An 18,020-nucleotide genomic window follows, 5' to 3' on the forward strand; every position below is an offset into this window, starting at 1 on the left:
GGACCCAACTTTGACTGTCCCTCCTTCTATTTAATGCTGGCTGGCAAAGTCAGAGAGCTTGGTGGGGGTCACGCCCTATGGGGTGACACGACATCCGGCGCTAGACCGCTCAGACGGACTTGACAGGCGGCCTTCGGCCTCTGCCCATGTGCTAGAGGCCAAAATGACCCGACTGGGGATGCACGACGTATGGCGAACCAGGCACCCAACGCAAGGGGGGGTACACGCACTATTCAGCTCAACACAATATTCACACACGCATAGATTATTGGCTTTGCTCTGCGTCCCTCCTTTCTACGGTGCAGGCTTGTGAGACGTTATCCCGCACCTACTCGGATCATTCCCCAGTACTCGTAACGATGAAAACTGAAGACTTCTTTGACGGAAACATAGGATCGGTAGACGACTCCTTGACGGTTTGGGAAGCCTTTAAGGCCTACATACGGGGTGTAGCCATTTCAAAACACGCAGGCGTCCTCAGGTCCATTCGCGGACGCTTAAGGTCCCTGGAAAACAAACTGAAGGACATCGAATTGCGCCGATGTAATGACCCAGGTGCAGAGCTAACCCAGGAACTGGCGCAAACGCTGAGGGAGTATCATGAGGAAGCGGATGCGCAAGTAAAATACCTGGGGAAATACGCCAAAGCCAGATCGTACAGCGAGGGCGAGCGCCCAGGGGTGGAGCTGTGTTACCTAAAATGAGATCAGCACAGACTGGTGAGGATATGACGGACGTGTGCATTGCGGACCGTTTTAGGGAATATTATGAGAATCTCTACGCCACCGGAGGCCCGATAGCAGAAGACCGCACCTAAGACTACTTGATGCACATTAAGCTACCTTGGCTGACAAATACCCATCGGGAATTTCTGGCTCGCCCATTTGAAAGGGAGGAGGTGGTATGGGCATTGTCATCCATGAAAGCAGGGAGCGCTCCGGGCAGGGACTGCTTCCCGGCCTCATTTTATAAAACGTTCTCGGACTTATTGATACCTAAACTGATGACGTTGATAAAGCAGATGGCGGAGAGTGGTATGATGCCGCCAACTATGAGAGAAGCTACCATCGTAGCAATCCTTAAGCCCGATACACCACCGGAGGATTGCGCCTCTTATCGGCCGCTGTCTCTATTACATGTGGATGCGAAGATATTCGCTAAGATAGTTGCGAACCGTCTCAGTCCACTCATTCCTACACTAGTTGCCCCAGAACAGGCGGGTTGTCCCGAAACGGAACTTGACCTACAATTTGCGCACAGTGTTTGCGGCATTCCAACACACTCGGCAGGAGGTACCTGCAGTTGCTGTCTTTCTTGATATGGAAAAGGCCTTTGACTCTGTCGAGTGGCCTTTTCTCCGCTTGGTGCTCTATCGTATGGGGGTTGGAGATCTCTTTATTCAACTGTTGAATACGCTCTATGCATCCCCGACAGCAAGAGTGCGCATTGGACCGCTCACGACGGAGCCATTCTTGATAGGCCGCGGCACCAGACAGGGCTGCCCGCTCTCTCCGCTTCTTTATGCGCTAGTGGCGGAGCCTCTGGCGTGTGCTTTGCGAGAATACCATAGCCACCGTGGTATCCGCTTTCCCAGATACAACTTGATAGTGTCCACGTATGCGGATGACACCCTATTATATATCAGGAAGCCGGAGGAAAACCTTTCAAGGGTACTAAGAGAGGTAGTACTGTTCAGCTCGCTGTCTGGGATACATGTGAACTGGAGCAAAACAGTCATGTTCCCGTTTACCCCCGCTACTTGCAGAGTGGACTGGGAATATCCCATACAGTGGACCGCGGAATCGGTGCGCTACTTGGGGATACGACTATACACGGATTCTGAGGTGGTCCTCCGAGAGAATTATGGGGTAGCGATTGCAAAATTAGAAGACTCAGTTGACAAATGGGTAGAGCTTCCCTTGTCCTTGCTGTGCCGAATATCATTGCTAAAGATGATAGTCCTGCCAAGACTGCTGTTTCTTTTCAGTAACATCTCAATGGTTCTGTAAGGTGCGTTTTTTCGACAACTTCACACACTGGTGCTGCGACTTGTATGGGCTGGTAAGCAACCTAGAGTAGCTTGGGACATCCTTGTTTGGTCCTATGAGGAAGGCAGCCTTAATGCCCCAGACTTTGAATTGTATTACAGAGCGGCTCAGGGTGCGCATGCACATGGGTGGATGCATGGTCCACTCGATGCGCCATATTTAAAGATCGAGGGGATAGTTGCTGATCAGAGGCCACTGCCGGCGCTCCTTGCCCTGCCTAGGGATAGGAGAACGGGCATCTTGGACTTAACGCTGTAACGCACGCCTGGCATCACTTGATGGATGTGCATGCTTGTTCGCTACTGTACGCCCCGGCGCTGAGATTGCCCTGGTGTCACTGGCTCGGCCCCTGCAGAGACAGGGGTGTCCTAACTGCACTTACCAACTTAAAACTCACTACTATGGGCGACCTTTTTGTCAATGGAACGGCCTGCACATGGGATGACAGAGGAGGGGGACGCTCTGGATGCCCCGGCTCTTTCCGGAATTCAGTTCCACAGAGTACGACAGGCCCTGGGGAAACTGCTGGGAGATGACATGGCGGAGCCTCCAGTGGTGGCGACATACGGCTTTATAGTTCATGCTAAGACGCCAGCCAAGCTAATATCTCGTCTCTATCGAATTGCGCTGGCAGAACGGACGACACACTATGCGAAACCACGCTTGGCGTGGCAGAAGGATCTAGACATTGACCTTCCGGAAGAGACATGGGGATACTGCTGTTTCAGTGTTAAGAGGATATCGCTCAACGGTCGCCATCGCCTATTACACTTTAAATTCCTAAATATGATTTATTATACCCCGAGCGGCTGTTCAGATACGGCTTACGTGACGGCCCCTGTTGTGAGAGGTGCAGATCGCAGACAGCGGATTTTCTGCATCTGGCCTGGTCATGCCCGAAAATAGACTTCTGGCTCGCGGTGTACAGTGATGTGAATGACATCACTGGTCTGTCACTGACTCCTTCTCCACTGTTGGCCATACTGGGATACTCCAAAGACATTGCGCCGGCGTTGCGGAGACTGGTAGATATGGCCTTTTTAATAGCAAAACGCTACGTCGCGCTCACCTGGATGCGTGGCCCGACACCGACAATGGCTAGATGGACAAATGACATGCTATGTTGCTGTACACAAACGGGGTTATACAGCGAGCTACTTCCCCCGTGCAATCGACCTAAGAATTACTGGGCGCTATACCTGGAGAGGAGGTCTGCACGAGGTGAAGACAACTCGAGTGACGCACACTCCCTTATAGGACCAGAGGATGCAAGGGATGATGCACAATCACACAATGACGTAGACACTTGGCCATAATTCGTCACAACTGAGACCTCAATTCTGCCCTGGGGATAGAAGGAGTGTACATTGATGAAGATAGAGTTGTTGGGTGGGGATGGTATTTTGGATGTGAAATGTCAATCTGATTTGGGACTATGTAGAGCCGATGCCTTTTGAACGATGTGTACCTGCCACGAACATACTGCATCATTATCATCTTGAATATGCCATTCATCTTTGCAATGTTTGTCTGTAGTATGTTGAAAATGGCAATAAACAAATTATAAAAATAACAAAAACACGCGATCAGTTTCCCTGCTTTATCGCCGAGTTTGTATAGCCTACTCTGGGTGTCTGCATGTTGCACTTTAGCCCGGTCTCTAGCCTGACTCCTATATTCATCCTGAAGGAGTCTCAAACGGTGCATTCCCTCGGGGGTAGCATCTCTTGACAATTGTACCTCTATCCTGTCCACCTCTGCCCGGCTCTTCCTCCTACTCCCTGAGACTAATGATAAGACTTCCCCTCTGATGACCATCTTGTATGCCTCCCACAGAGACTGTGCCGATTCAACTGTTTCCACATTTTCTTGGAAATAGCTATGACTTGTACCACCTCCTTCTTGGTGTCAGGGTCCCTCTACCCATATGGCGCACCTCACGGATCCATACTGCCTGCGACACTGGTACTAGGATATAGTCTATTCTAGATAGGGAGTGATGCGCAGCTGAGGCGTGTGTGTAATGCACTCCATCTGGGTTCCTCAACCTCCACCCATACGTTAGCCCAGTTGTTTCTACAAAATCTGGCAACCACCTCTGGGATGGCATCAGAATTCGGGCTGGGTGCCTATCCACTTCACCATCCATCACGGCGTTAAAGTCCCCACCCAGAATCAGTATCCCCGCAGGCAGAGTTAAAGAAATTGCGCACAGATCTCGAAAGGTGTCTGTCAGCAGACTCGGCGGAACAGACAGACAAAAAAGTGACAACTCTCCCCTCCCATAGCCCAGAGATGCCCATGTATCTGCCTCGTTTATCAGCCCAAAGTGGGCTGGATCGTCTATGGAAAGGAGTTTCTCACCAGGATGCCCGCCCCCCTGGACCCCGTGGTGAATCCGGCATGTGCCACCAACTTGTAGCCTCCCCTGTGTAGTGCCATACAATGATTGCCAACCAGATGCATCTCTTGTAGCAACACCACATCTGGGGAGTGTCTCCTGATCAATTGACTCACCATCCCCCGTTTTATCTTGTCCACAAGGCCATTCACATTCCAACAGAGCGTGGATATCCCCAATCCCTGTCTACCAGAAGACATTATAATGGTATATCCTGTCTAGGCCACCTAATGCAGTAAAAAAAGAAAAACAGATTGCAAATATTTCTGTACATAATTGGAACTTAGATACAAAACACCCCTCAACTCTCAACCCCCTCCTCCCCCCACCCTGCACGTAGCTTACGCTCATCCCCAACTAGCAGTGTGCCCGTCGCCCCCAACCTACTATACAACTAACTAAAGGCAAAAAATAGAGGAGGGCCCCCGGACAAGCCCGCCACCCCCCTCTTCCCCTGTCCCACCATCGCTACCCCTGCATATATCAATCCACTGAGATATCTTTCCTAACTCAGCAATTCAGGGGATCCATTACATACCCGCCCCACCCCCGTTTATAACATACTACAATTTAAGCCCATTCAGTCACCATTTTACGCTATTTTATTGTTCATCCACCTCTCCTCGGTCTTGGTTCTCTGTTTCGGTCGTGTGCGTACTATCCAACCAATTCGTCACCACCTCAGGATTGCCGAAAAACCAGGCCTTCCCGTTGAGTTCCACCTGAAGGCCGGCCGGGAACATCATGGCGTATTTTATTCCCTCGTCTCTTCTTCACCGACAAGAAGCCCTGACGCTGCTTTTGTACAATTTGAGTAAAATCCGGGAAGAAAGAGTCGCATTTTCAAATCTCAACGGGGGCCCAGCTCAAGCTGCCTATAGGATCACATCTCGGTCCCAAAAATTCAGAACCCTTGCGATCATAGGACGGGGGGGCGCCCCCGGTCCGGGTCTGCCCCCCCGGGACTCTGTGTGCACGTTCGACCGTGAAGAAATTACTTAGACCTTTAAGTTTGAGGCGGTTAAGAACAATATTTTCAACAAACAGGTCCGGTGTTTGGTCTTCTGACTTCTCGGGCACCCCCAGACTATGAACGTTGTTACGCCATGCCCTACCTTCATAATCATCCAGCTTGCGATCTGTGAGGACTCTTGAGGCTTTAAGATCTTGCACCTCTTGTTGCAACAGGTTCACATCGTCTATTCGGCTGGCTGTCTTGAGCTCCAGTGTCTTCACCTTCTCACTTGCCTTTGTGAGATCCGCTCTTATCAGCCCCACCTCAATTGTAACGGTGTCGAGTTTGTTGTCTAGGGCCTCCATCTTCTGGCCCAGGGATGCTTGAACTCCGTTGATGGTCGCCATAAGATCCGTCAATGTTGGCTCAGCTTGGGCTAGAGTGACCTCTACCCCCCCCCCCCGGGGGGCCCTCCGATTTCACCAGGGAACCCTTAGGCAGGGAATAGCGATCCAATTTGTTGGATTGAATGTTTCTGGACCCCTTGGACGTCCGAAGCAGGGATTTATCCTGGTCAGTTTTCGTCGCCACCTTGCCTCCTTAGCCCATACGTCTCCTCTCCACACCTGCAGTCAGGGTCTTTAAACCTCTGCCCGTCCCCGATGTTCAACGACAGGCCGCCTCCAATCTTGCCCCCCCCCCCCCGCCTCCACCAGGCCGAGCCGGGCCACCCGGTCCGTGGCACGCCCCACAAACTGCACAGCTCCCGGGGGGGATGGGTCCAACAGTCCAGGGGTTCCGCGTCATCTCCAAAGTCGCCCCTCCAGTCGCGGTATCTGGCCGGCTCCGACGCGGTCGATCCACACCACCGCGTAGGTCCACCGCTCCACTGAGCAAGTTCTATGGCAGCATCGCCCCCCAGGAGCTTTCCTATCTTGTGGCTGGTCTTACAGAAGTTCTCCTTGGTGTCTTCTTACCACTCTCAAGAGTATATCCAGCTACTCACTGCACATCTCTTCCCAGCCGCACCCGTTGTCTCTCTGGTGCCTCTCAGATAGTGTGCGCTTCGAAGGCACCCCCAGCGACCAGTTTCATCATCTGGCCACGCAAGACGATCTAATGGGTTCTCCCCCTAGTCAGCCCCGGCAAGTTTCTCCTCTTTAAGGCCTTCGACGCGGCTTCCAGCACCTGAGGACCCCCTCAGGGGGACACAGCCACCACTTCTTCCCAGGGCAGCGCCTCTCCCGGAATCCTCAGGGCCAGGCTGTTGAGGTGATCAGCGCCCACGCCCCTCATGCTTTTCTCCAGCACTCCCCCCCCCCCCCCCCACTCAGGTCGAGCTTGCCTTTTGTCCCGGCGTTCAATTTACCGGACGGACCGGTGCAGCCAGTCCACAGCCCACACTTGGTGATCCCTGGGGCGGTTATTTTCCTCTGCGACCCCCACACGTAGGATCTGGGTCCGGGCAGGCGCGTCCTCTAGCGCCCGTGCCCCTCCACATCAGCACCACTTCTGTGCATACGCTGTGGGGCTCTCCAATTGCCCCGTGGTGATCGCTCCCTTTGTCCGTACCAGCCCCTCCCGGTCCTTGTCCCCCGTTGTTGACACACTGTCAGGCGGCTGGGCCGCCACTCGAGGCCCCAGCTTCCGCACCGGACCTAGCCTCAATCTTTCCGTTGGCATAACTCCACCACCATACCTCGGGGGCGGCTCGGGCAAACACCTACGGGCGTCGCTTCTGCTCCCAATTACGGGAGTGGGGCTCAGGCCCAGGATGGACGGCAGGATATCGTGGCGGGGAAGGGAGGTGGGCGGAGCCGATTCCCTACACGGCCATCTTGGTCGCCGGCTAGGCTCCTACTCACCAACCGTGCTGTTTAAAGAACATAACCAATGCAAAAATTCATCCAAGGCAGTGTTTTATTAAATAAAACCCAATGCATTTCGGGCAGTCAAGTGCCCTTCGTCAGGGGTCACTGTAAATAACAATAAAAACAACAATAATGACCATTACCATTTATGTAAAACACAATAATATATCATGCATTAAACTAACATTCACAAATTAATTTTTCAACATGCGTGTTACAAAATGCCATATGTGCCCTTAAACCTCCTCATTACCCAACTCTACCTCCCTCAGACAGTAGTATTAAGCACCCACCGTTCACCTTAGTCAGTCCCTTTCTTAGCTAATACATTCCCCACTTGCTTCGTGATTATTCAAAACCTGCTCATCAATCAGCTTTCCCATATTTGCCCCGGCTTCCCTTCAACTACCATCCTCAAAACTATCCACACCAACCTACACCCTTCTCCTTGTCCTACTTTCCCTCCCCACATAAACCTAATCACGTACTCTCCCCCTCACGACTGGATCCTAGCACTGTCACTCATTATTATGTAAGTTTCCTGTGTTCGAAAACAGCTGTCCCTAACTAAATCCATTTCATTATTGCCCTTAGTTGCTCTTATCAGTGTTACGATCGAAACTGCTTAATAAACAGTCCTCCCACCATGACACAGTCTTTCACCCCTCTCATAGGGGCACAAAAAGGATGCCCCACCCTTCACTTTTGTATTCAACCTGGTGCCATTTGGGCAAGGCACCATTAACCAGTTTGCACGCATTCCTTGATTAACTAAGAAAAGTTTGGACAAGCAAAATGTAAGAAAGGTGTGCATCGCACCCTCATAATTGATCTATAACATAGACCATAGCGGAAGAGCTAGCCTATGAGTGACCAACTCTTTGTTCATACGAAGGGACCTGGACCATTGGATCCTAAGGCTCCCAGACATTCTTTTTTATTTTTTCATTATAAGTATTTCTTTTGGTGACAACTGGGTGGTTACTGATTTTATTCCACACCTTTCACCAGTCTTCTGACAATTTTTTTGTGGGGTCTTCCACCTCAGACCCTACGGTGCTCCCAGGGCTGGCTTTAGCGCTGGTGGTGCCCGGTGCGACAATCACTTTTGGCGCCCCCATGTCCCATACCACCTCTTCGGATTTTCTCCCTACCACCTGGAAAAGTGCCTCTTATCATAAGATATTACTAAACACAGCACCGCCCTGAGGTCACAACAACCCCCTCAACAGGTCAGCACCCAGTGCGGCCGCACCAGTCACACTGTCCTAAAGCCAGCCCTGGGTGCTCCTAAAGCGTCAATTAAAAGACCTGCAATAAAGCGCCCTCTTGGTGAGCCCGCAAAGTATCGCAGCGCCAGCCTGGCAAGAAGCAGAGCCCGATGATGAAGCAGGTCAGGTGATTAAAGCAACTTTACTTACAAGCTCATGCTTCTTTGGGCACCTATATTCAGCCAGGGATATTCGCTCTGTAGCTGCAACATTTTGGAACAGTATACTTATATTGCATTGCATGTCATATGGACAGTCACAGGGTTAACCTCACATAAGAAACCAGCAAGAAGTGTACCTGGTGGTCAATGCTAAACTTGGAGAAGTGGTTGCTAGTAGTTGGCACCAGCAGTCTGTTATGGACCAGGACTTATTTTTCATCACCTTTATTTGATTCAGAGCAAGAAAGAGAAGGTCTGAAACGGGAGAAAGACCTAAAAAGAGAAAGACAGCTAGAAACATACTGACTAAAGAACAAGACAACCTCATCTTTTTGCCACAGGAAAACACCAATAAGACGTTATTGGTCTAGCGTAAACCAGTTTTATTCTTTGTGTACCAATGGCACAACAATCAGACATCGAAGACAGCGCATCCACAGAATGAAAACTATAAGTTAAATACATACTCAAACCATTGGGGTAATATGCCAATATGCCAACAAACCTAATAGGAGCTCCTTAACTTTTAAGGAGCCCATCAGAAACCAATAATACCCACACTGTGGCAAGGAGGAGGGCCAATGATTAAGCATGCTATGTGAGTGGGTGAGGAGGAGCAGTGGGTGAAATATTCTGTTCCACTGGCTGAAATTTGGTGACATTACTCTTGTATGTGGAGTGCCGACCAAATTCTGCCAATCTCCACGTGGTGGAATTTTTTCTTGCGTGCGGCTCCAGGACAGTAAATTGTCGAGCGAGATTTGGTGTCCTTTAGGGTGAGTGTCATTCTCTAGGAGGGCATCCGGCATGATTTTTCAAACGCGGGTGGTTGCGACCGTTTGAGGCCAGAAGGCTATCATCTGGAGCACCGCGTGGTGCCATTTACGCTGATTTGTAGGTCTCGCCTACGCAGCGCGCATGCGCTGCATAGGAAAGAGACCTTAAGCCATCGGTTCCCCTTTTCAGCCAAAAACGTGAACGCGTTCTATTGCCTTCAATGGCAACACGTGCACGTTTGGCGATTCCCTTGCGGGAGCGAACTTGACACCATATATTTGTCATTAACTTACAAACACATGGTGCCCCTGGCTCGCTCCCGAACGGGAATCGCGCAGGCCCCCTCCTCTATCCGCTCCCCCTGCTCATTTAATGCGGATGCAAACTTTTGTCTTGTTATAGCCAGGCTCAATTTGGGATTTTGCTCCATCGCTATTAAGCAATCTGCGAAGTAATGCCGCAGTAGCGTTTGGCGTCCCTTGTGTGATGCTAAAGCTACTTATTTAAAAAACAAAAAGTTATGCGCGTTCCTGGTCGAGAGGAAACGGGCAAAACACAACAATGTGAGGTGGTCCCGGCCTGAAAGGTTCTTTGTGCTGCCGCAGTAATGCAAGTGTGTGTGTTTTAGGGCAGGGTAACAGGTTAGACCGGATAGGCCATATATCTTGGGCTTTCCCCCTAGTCCTTTTTGATTGAGCCAGTCCAGTCCCCCCCTCAGATCTTTTCCCCTGTTCCCACCAACCTGGTATCCCAGGATCCTTTGATGGAGGCGGGGTTGCCATGGCGACAGGACGCCTCTGGGCAGCGTGACCTTTGCCTGGCTATGGCGCGCGGAGGGAGGAGGGCGGGTGCGTAGAAGGAGGCTTCTTTTTCCAGGTCCGGCTGGACGCACACATTACTTAATTATCCGTCATTATTGTTATTGTGGAGCGGCCGCGGCCTACCTGGGGCCGGGGCTGCATGAAACATGCGCCGCCGTTCGAGGGTCTGAATGGGATCAGATGTTTCCATCTTGGGCCCGGTGTTTCTGTGCATGCAGTGGTAGTTTAGTCTGCTTCCGGGTGAATTAACTGCCAGCAATAGAAAGTTAATTGCTTAAAACTTTGCCTGTTAGTTTTATTACGTTTCTTGGTCTCCTAGGTTTTACAAAGTCCAGACAAAGGATACTCTTTAAAATTACAATGTGGGGTTTCGGATTTTGTTTTGTGCTAAATGCCCTTTTATTAACGTTTTCTAAGGCTAGGTCATGGGGCTGATACAACTGGATGCAGAGGAACCATATCATAATATTGTCATTAGTAATAACTTTATACAGCTCTGTATCATACACTTGCTGTTTATATGCGCTGTAAACAAATGTTACTATTATCTAAATGATGTGCAGTCATTGGAAAGTGCATTCTGGGAGTTGTAGTCTTTGTTCCCAGGACTGGCATCAATTGAAGTGCTTAACTGCCAAAGCTGCAGACTTTGGAACTGAGGAACTAGGTTTGAGTCCCGGCGTGGGCTTAAATTCCTGTGACTCTCGGAAATCACTTTGTGCCTACAAAAATTAATGTGTCCTTGTGTAATAAAACTGTTGCTCATGTAAAGTGCTACAATACCTTTGGGTTGAGTGCGCTATATAAAACAGCAAAAAAACAAGCATTTGCAATGCAATAGGTCTCACATTTATGCGAGTTTGAGCTATTGATATTGCAAATAAAGCCTTTTATTTGTGGTTTAGTTTTTAAAACAGAAATAAAAGGCATTGCCATTTACAATGCCAATAGCTTTAAACGCGTGTAAATGCGAGTCCTATTGCATTGCAAATGCGTGTTCAATATGGAATGTGCTCCAGGTGCTAATTCACAGCACGAGCAGCGCAACAAGCCGGTTTACGCCCGTTGGCGGAACTCTGCGGAATCTCGCTTTTTATGCAAATCCGTGGTAGTCCACAGTCACATTCAGCGAGTTCCAAAACCCCTACTGAGGACTTCTTAACTAGGGCACAAGTCCTAAAAAAAGAAGTGGGGGGTGACACTGGCACCGGAAGTGACGTCAAAACAGGAAGTGACGTCACGAAAGGTGGCTTGCACCATCGGGCTCATTGCCTCCCCTCGCTCACCCCTTAGATGTGATTGCATCTGAGAAGTGAGCGCGCGAGCAGCGTGCTGTGAGCTCCGAGCCCCGGAGAGGCCAAAGAGTGAAGTCCAGCTGTTTGGCAGGGGGGATGGCATCCACCAGGTAAAATAAGTGGGGGGATGCCGTCAAACTCGACCGACTAGAGTCCTGTTCTTAACCACTAAGTTTTGAGAGAGAACACAATGTCGAATTTTAAATTAAAATTAAGAACGTGTGCCTCCATTTCATGAGTCTCGAGCACCCTAATTTGTTAATGTGAAAAATGTTTTAAAAAGTATGTCGTGCAGGCAGTAAAGGAAACTCCCCTGCTTCCTCTCATTCTAGAAAGCCTCCGATATCTCAACACTTTTCCTTGAAACTGATTTTAAGCACTAAGCACCAGAGGGCAGTATCGGATTTGTTTTAAATTACATAATGGTAAAACCGGATGCTTGACCTGAACTTCTCTTCCACTCCCACCAGCTCACTTGCAACTGCAGAAAATATATATTTTTTGCTACAGCAAATGAAGATGTTCCATTGCTTATTGTTTAAGTTTATGCGCAGGTTTGTGGTGTTTGTAGATTTATGGGGCATGTTTTAAGTGCGTGTAGCCTTTGCAAAATGAAAGGGCACTGGAAATAAAAGAGCATCACAGCAACTCGAACTTCCCTTTTCAAATCCAATCCCCATAAACCCACCTCCTTCTCCGCCTTCCAGAGACAGCGCCCTTGTTTCTCAGAGAGATGAGAGGGCACCTCAGACCTGACGTGTCTGCGGAGGAAGCCAAACAAATCGAGATGGCGTGGAATCAAAAGGACAGGTCCCCAATGCGAATTACAACACCCGCTTACTATAGACTACCCGCTACCAAGCGAACCATGGGAGGGCAATACAGGTTTACCACTAGGCTACAGACACAACCAACAGGTGAAGATACTCTCCTATAAGGAGCAGCAAAACACAGCCTCCTAAAAATGAGAGCTAGCCCAATACACATTTTTAGGGAGAAACACTGGGAAACTATTTATCGATCATTTCTTTAAAAAAGAAAAATCGTGAATAATGAAATTAACCCAGTGCTTTACAATATTAACCGGTAGAGCGGTCATTCCAAAAGAATCCGTATATTTCAGAAATATCTCACAAACATCTGGCGTGATCTGCACAATAACCGTGTACAGCCTTGATAAAAACGGGGATGGCTCTTTTCTTTATACATCAGCTGTGTGAATAAATAAAACCGCACATAATTAATCACTTTTAGAGAAAGCCCCTCTGCGCAGTATCTCTTCGCATGCCTTTCCATCGGCTTTATATGGTCAAACCCCTTCCTGCCAGAAAACTACAATTGATAAAGGAACAAAGAACTCTGAAATGTTGAGATGCACATTCCAAGGATGGGCACTTAATGCGTGTCCTTGCATTCATGGATTAGTCAGTATGTTGTCCGACCATTGCCAAACCCATGTCAGATTTTCAAGACACCTACATGGGATAAAGTTCCATACAATTAATCGACTAGCCAATGAATCATTTAATTAGGGGTTATCCCCAAAAACTTGCAAACTAAGGAGTTAATAGACCGATCCAGACATTTGACACACAAAATATTTACTTAATGCACACCAGCAACGTAGGTTTCACCCGGCACACAATTTTGGCCTCATACATTGGTATTTTAATTCTACTGATGGAAGATGCGTGCCATATTCAAAGGTTTTTCATATGTTGAGAGGGAGCACACACACTTTAAATTAGCAATATGACTGTAACCGAGTCCATCACAAGACAAGGAAATATAATGACATTCCCAAGGTGCGATAGTAAAATCTGCCTTATGAAAGCAAGGGCATCGAGGACGAATTGGATACATCTACTATTATCACACCAAATGCCCAGCGTGCCAGACTTTGCAGTAGACGACACAAACTGCCAACATAGATTGGCTATACTTACAGATGTGCTGATGTTGTCGCTGTTCCTTGCAATCTGAGCTGCTTTTTCAAGTATCTGAAACAAGAACACTCTTATCAATAACCTAGAAAGAGAATGCAGGACATTCCAAGAAAAACTAATTACGGGACTTCACAAGCAACAACAAACTAGTATAAAAAAAACTCATCCTGTAACATTTACAGCGCTTTTTTATCGTTTAGTCTTGATTCATGTGTTAATAAATTGTGTATTCCACATGTAATCCAGTTTAAGGTATCAAAAAGGTTGTTCTCGCAACTTTGCAATAATCAAACAAATGAGTACAAAATAAACTAAGTAATTTAAAATCTTGTACGTTTTTATTAGCACTGTCAGATGAAATACATACGCATTAAACATTTTAATTTGAAGCAAAAAGAAAGTGTTTGTATATACACATATCTATATATATAATTTCACGCAAAAATATAAAGGTTAAAATGACGTTATAGTTCGGAATTATGAGAATATCTAACATGTTACATGAAAAAACCATCGAAATTCACTGAAAAAAGGTTAAAGGAATGTTCGAGTTAGGTGAAAATGTCACGTAAAACATACCAATTGTAGCTAACAAAACCACTGAAATTCACCAGTTATAGATCGCTTAAATAAATATGCCACAAACCCTAAAGTAACTATAACTCGTGCCCCCGCCATGCACAGTATTATCAAAAATAATGGTCTTTTAGATGTGATTAGAGACGTTATAAATCTAGTCAATGAACGTCATGAGTGATTCAATATGTGAATGTAAAAGCAATGCATGGCGAAGATGCAAGTTACAGTTTGCTTGCTGCGCATACCCACCTTCTCCATGCCCTCGGTTGTCAAAGTCCATGCGCCTGACCCCACCCTACTGCCCTGCATTGTCCAATGTGCTGCCACTGCCCTCCAGTTAGCTTTGTGTCCAAGCCCACTCCTCCTGCCCTCCGTTACCCGAGTCTACGCCCTTATCATTGCCCTCCTGCGTAGACTCTGTACTATCTTGCTATGCCAACCCTCCTTTTCCCAGCCCTCTGATGTCTGTGTTCATGCTTCTGCTCCCTCCCCTTTGCCCCACATGTTCCATAGACCTGCAACTGCCCCTTACATCTACTCTAAGTGTTCGGTTGAGCTGCCCCTGCTCCTCCCACCAGTCCAGCATGGTCAGATGGCTATCGCCTGTTCTTGGCCACTCCACCCTGCCTTCCATTGTCCAAGTTCCATGCCTTTATCCATTCCCTCCTGTCCCCCATAACCCATTCTGCTCCCACTCCCCTCTGCTCTCCATGCTCTGTTGTGCTGCAACAGTTCCTTATGCCTGCCCTGCGAAAGCTGTTGCGAAGCCCCTCACCCCTTCCCCTGTCCACTTTTGTCTGTGTTCAGCCCCTACTTCTCCCTTCTGCTCTCCATTGTGCATGGCTCTACCCACTCCCTCTTGCTCACCTTGGCCGTTGGTTTGCCACTAACCATCCCGAATGCCATGCATTGCCTTTTGTTCTGCCACTACCCCTCCCACATCCCGTGTGGTCAGCTTGCTGTCCCTGACCACTCCCAACTTCCCTCCATTGTTTGTGTGCATGCCATTATAGTCTCCCATTTGCTCGCCATGGTGTGTTGTCCTTCCATTGCCCATCAAGACTGCCCAGCATGGTCAGCTTGCTACCCCTGACCCCCCCCCCACCTTCTCTCCATTGTTTGTTTGCATGCCATTATCGTCTCCCTATTGCTCTCAATGGTGTTGTCCTTCCGGTGCCCATCCCGCCTGCCCTGCATAGTCATCTTGATGTAACCCCTTCGATGCTGATGACGGAGCGGTTCCGTCATCAGCATCGGTTGGGCTGTGCTGATGACGGAACCGCTCCGTCATCAGTACAGCCCTGGGGGAGAGCGCTGGCGCTCCCCCCCCCCCCCCCCCTGTGCGGCGATCTTTTTTTTTTTAGCAGGGGTGGCAGCGGAAGACTTTCCGCTGCCACCCCCTGGCCCCCCCACGCTTCCTGGTGACGTCAGCGCGCACAGCGCGCGCCGACGTCATCAGGAAGCGCTGGACGCGCTGGAAGCCATTTGCTTCCAGCGCGTCCAGGAAGAAGGTTGGTGTTTGCTGCTGCGGTGGGGCGGGGGGGCCATTTTTCGGTGCCTTGAGGCATCGGGGGGGAGGAAACTGTTTCCTCTCCCCTGATGTCCCAATGCACGGCATTCCTGGTGCACGATCGCGCACAGCGTCGCGATCGTGCACCAGGAATGCCCCACTAGACACCAGGGATTCATTTTGGGGCATATTTTACTGTGCAGGAAGCGACCCCTTGGGCAAGGGTCGCTTCCTTAGGGGGCCACATAATTTTTTAGACTTTTCTGCCCCCCCTGGGGCAGATCGGCCGTTTTGTTTGGCCGATCTGCACCCAGGGGGGGCAGAAAAGCCCACTAGACACCAGGGATTGCTTGTATTTGTTTTTTTGTTGTAAAGGAAGCAACCCCTTGGGCAAGGGTCGCTTCCTTAGGGGGACTAATAATGTTTTAGACTTTTCTGCCCCCCCTGGGGCAGATCGGCCGTTTTGTTTGGCCGATCTGCACCCAGGGGGGGCAGAAAAGCCCACTAGACACCAGGGATTGTTTTTTATTTATAAAGGAAGCGACCCCTTGGGCAAGGGTCGCTTCCTTAGGGGGATAAAATATTTTTCAGACTTTTCTGCCCCCCCTGGGGCAGATCGGCTGTTTGGCCGATCTGCACCAGGGGGAGCAGAAAAGCCCACTAGACACCAGGGATTTTTTTTTATTTGAAAAGGAAGCGACCCCTTGGGGAAGGGTCGCTTCCTAGTGGCCCTAATATTTTTTTAGACTTTTCTGCTCCAGGGGGCCCACGTTTATAATGATTTATAATCTTCCCCCCTTGGGGACAGACACCCCATTTGTGACATACCCTGTGACATAGCATGTTGTAATGTGTGTTTTTGTTTCTTCTAATGTGTATTGTTTTTTTTTCTCTTTAGATTGTTGCAGTGTGCGGTTCTGTTACTGGTGGTTCTGTTGTGCTGCTGTTTCTGTAGTTGCATGTGTTTGGTAAGAGACCTTTTTTTTGTTCAATTGTAATGTAATTGTTTATTTTGCAAAGTGTGTAGTAATACGAGTATGTGTTGTTGCTGTTTGTTGTGATTGTAAAACATGTTTTGCATTTGTTTTTGATGTGTCCTTCTGTAGATGTAAGATTTTTTTTTTTCTTCTTTCTAGTGGGATATCGTTGCCTATTTGCTGTGTCTTTGCAGAGTAGGTGCTGGTGAGTGTAGTTGTGTCTTGTAAGTGAATTGTATATTTTTTCTAAATATATTTTTTGGTGAAAAAGTCTTACATTTTTATCTTACTTTGCGCAGTGTTGGGGTTGTTGAGTTGTTTGTGCAGACTCCTTTATTTGTAAGGATAATGGCTAGCCGCCGGATTACTGCTCAGCAAGTTGTTGGAATGCTTTTTGATTCTTCCTCTGACCATGGTCCAGAGTCTGACTCTGATTCTGAGCCAGAGGTGGGAGGTGAAGATTCAGGTAGTGAGTTTTCTCTACACATGGCTTCATCTGATGATGAAGACACTTTGAGTGCTGATGAAGCTACTTTTGGTGTGGATGATGTGCCTGTGGTTGGGGAGGACATTGCTGTGTTTACGGTTTTGGAGGACATGGTTATGCCTGTGGTTGCGGAGGACAGTGATGTACCAATTGTGCGGCAAGAGACATCTGGGCTGCAGCCTGGGGCTGCTAGACTTCCAGTTGGTGTTGTGAGACAAGAGTTAGCTGGGCGGCGGCCTGCGGCTGCAAGACTTGACGATGAAAGTTCTGACCTCTGGGTTGCACCAGGCATGGTGCAGCCGGCATTGCCTGAATTTACTGGTGTTCCAGGGTGTAGGGTGAACACTGAAAACTTTTTGCCTATTGATTTTTTCAAGTTGTTTATGGATGATGTGTTTTTGGCAGAGATTGTAGAGCAGACTCATTTGTATGCTGACATTTTTTTGAGGGTGAACAGTGCCAGCCTTAAGCCCCACGCTAGAGCTACCCGGTGGACTCCCACCAATTTGGAGGAGATGAAAAAGTTTTTGGGTTTAACTCTTTTGATGGGCTTGCTTAGGAAACCATCAATGGCTTCATATTGGTCTACTAGTCCCTTGATGGCAACAGCTATATTTCCGGCAGTCATGACTCGTGATAGGTATTTGCTTCTGCTGCGGATGATGCATTTTGTTGACAATAGTCTTGCTTTGCCACGAGATCACCCTGATTGTGACCGTCTTTTCAAGATTCGGCCTGTCATTGATCATTTGGTTGATCGATTTTCTGAGATCTTTTATCCAGGGAAAGAAATTGCAGTGGATGAGTCTTTGCTGTTGTTCAAGGGCCGCTTGGTATTTCGGCAATACATTCCTAGTAAGAGGGCACGCTATGGAATCAAACTGTATATGCTGTGTGACAGTGAGACTGGATATGTCTCTA

The 18,020-nt window shown here is 48.6% G+C and overlaps 1 protein-coding gene across 7 annotated transcripts in view; it reads right to left on the reverse strand.

Moving 5' to 3' along the window:
• The window catches only part of PIK3CB (phosphatidylinositol-4,5-bisphosphate 3-kinase catalytic subunit beta), a 999,444-nt gene that overhangs the window by 270,358 nt on the left and 711,066 nt on the right, over positions 1–18,020 (reverse strand). For all 7 annotated transcript variants that reach the window (XM_078666107.1, XM_078666113.1, XM_078666108.1 and 4 more), the window contains one exon: positions 13,547–13,600. In XM_078666107.1, coding sequence (XP_078522233.1) covers positions 13,547–13,600 — 54 coding nt within the window. The remainder of the gene's footprint in view (positions 1–13,546; positions 13,601–18,020) is intronic.

Source organism: Lissotriton helveticus, chromosome 11 (genome assembly GCF_964261635.1).
Source record: "Lissotriton helveticus chromosome 11, aLisHel1.1, whole genome shotgun sequence".
Classification (NCBI taxonomy): Eukaryota; Metazoa; Chordata; class Amphibia; order Caudata; family Salamandridae; genus Lissotriton; species Lissotriton helveticus.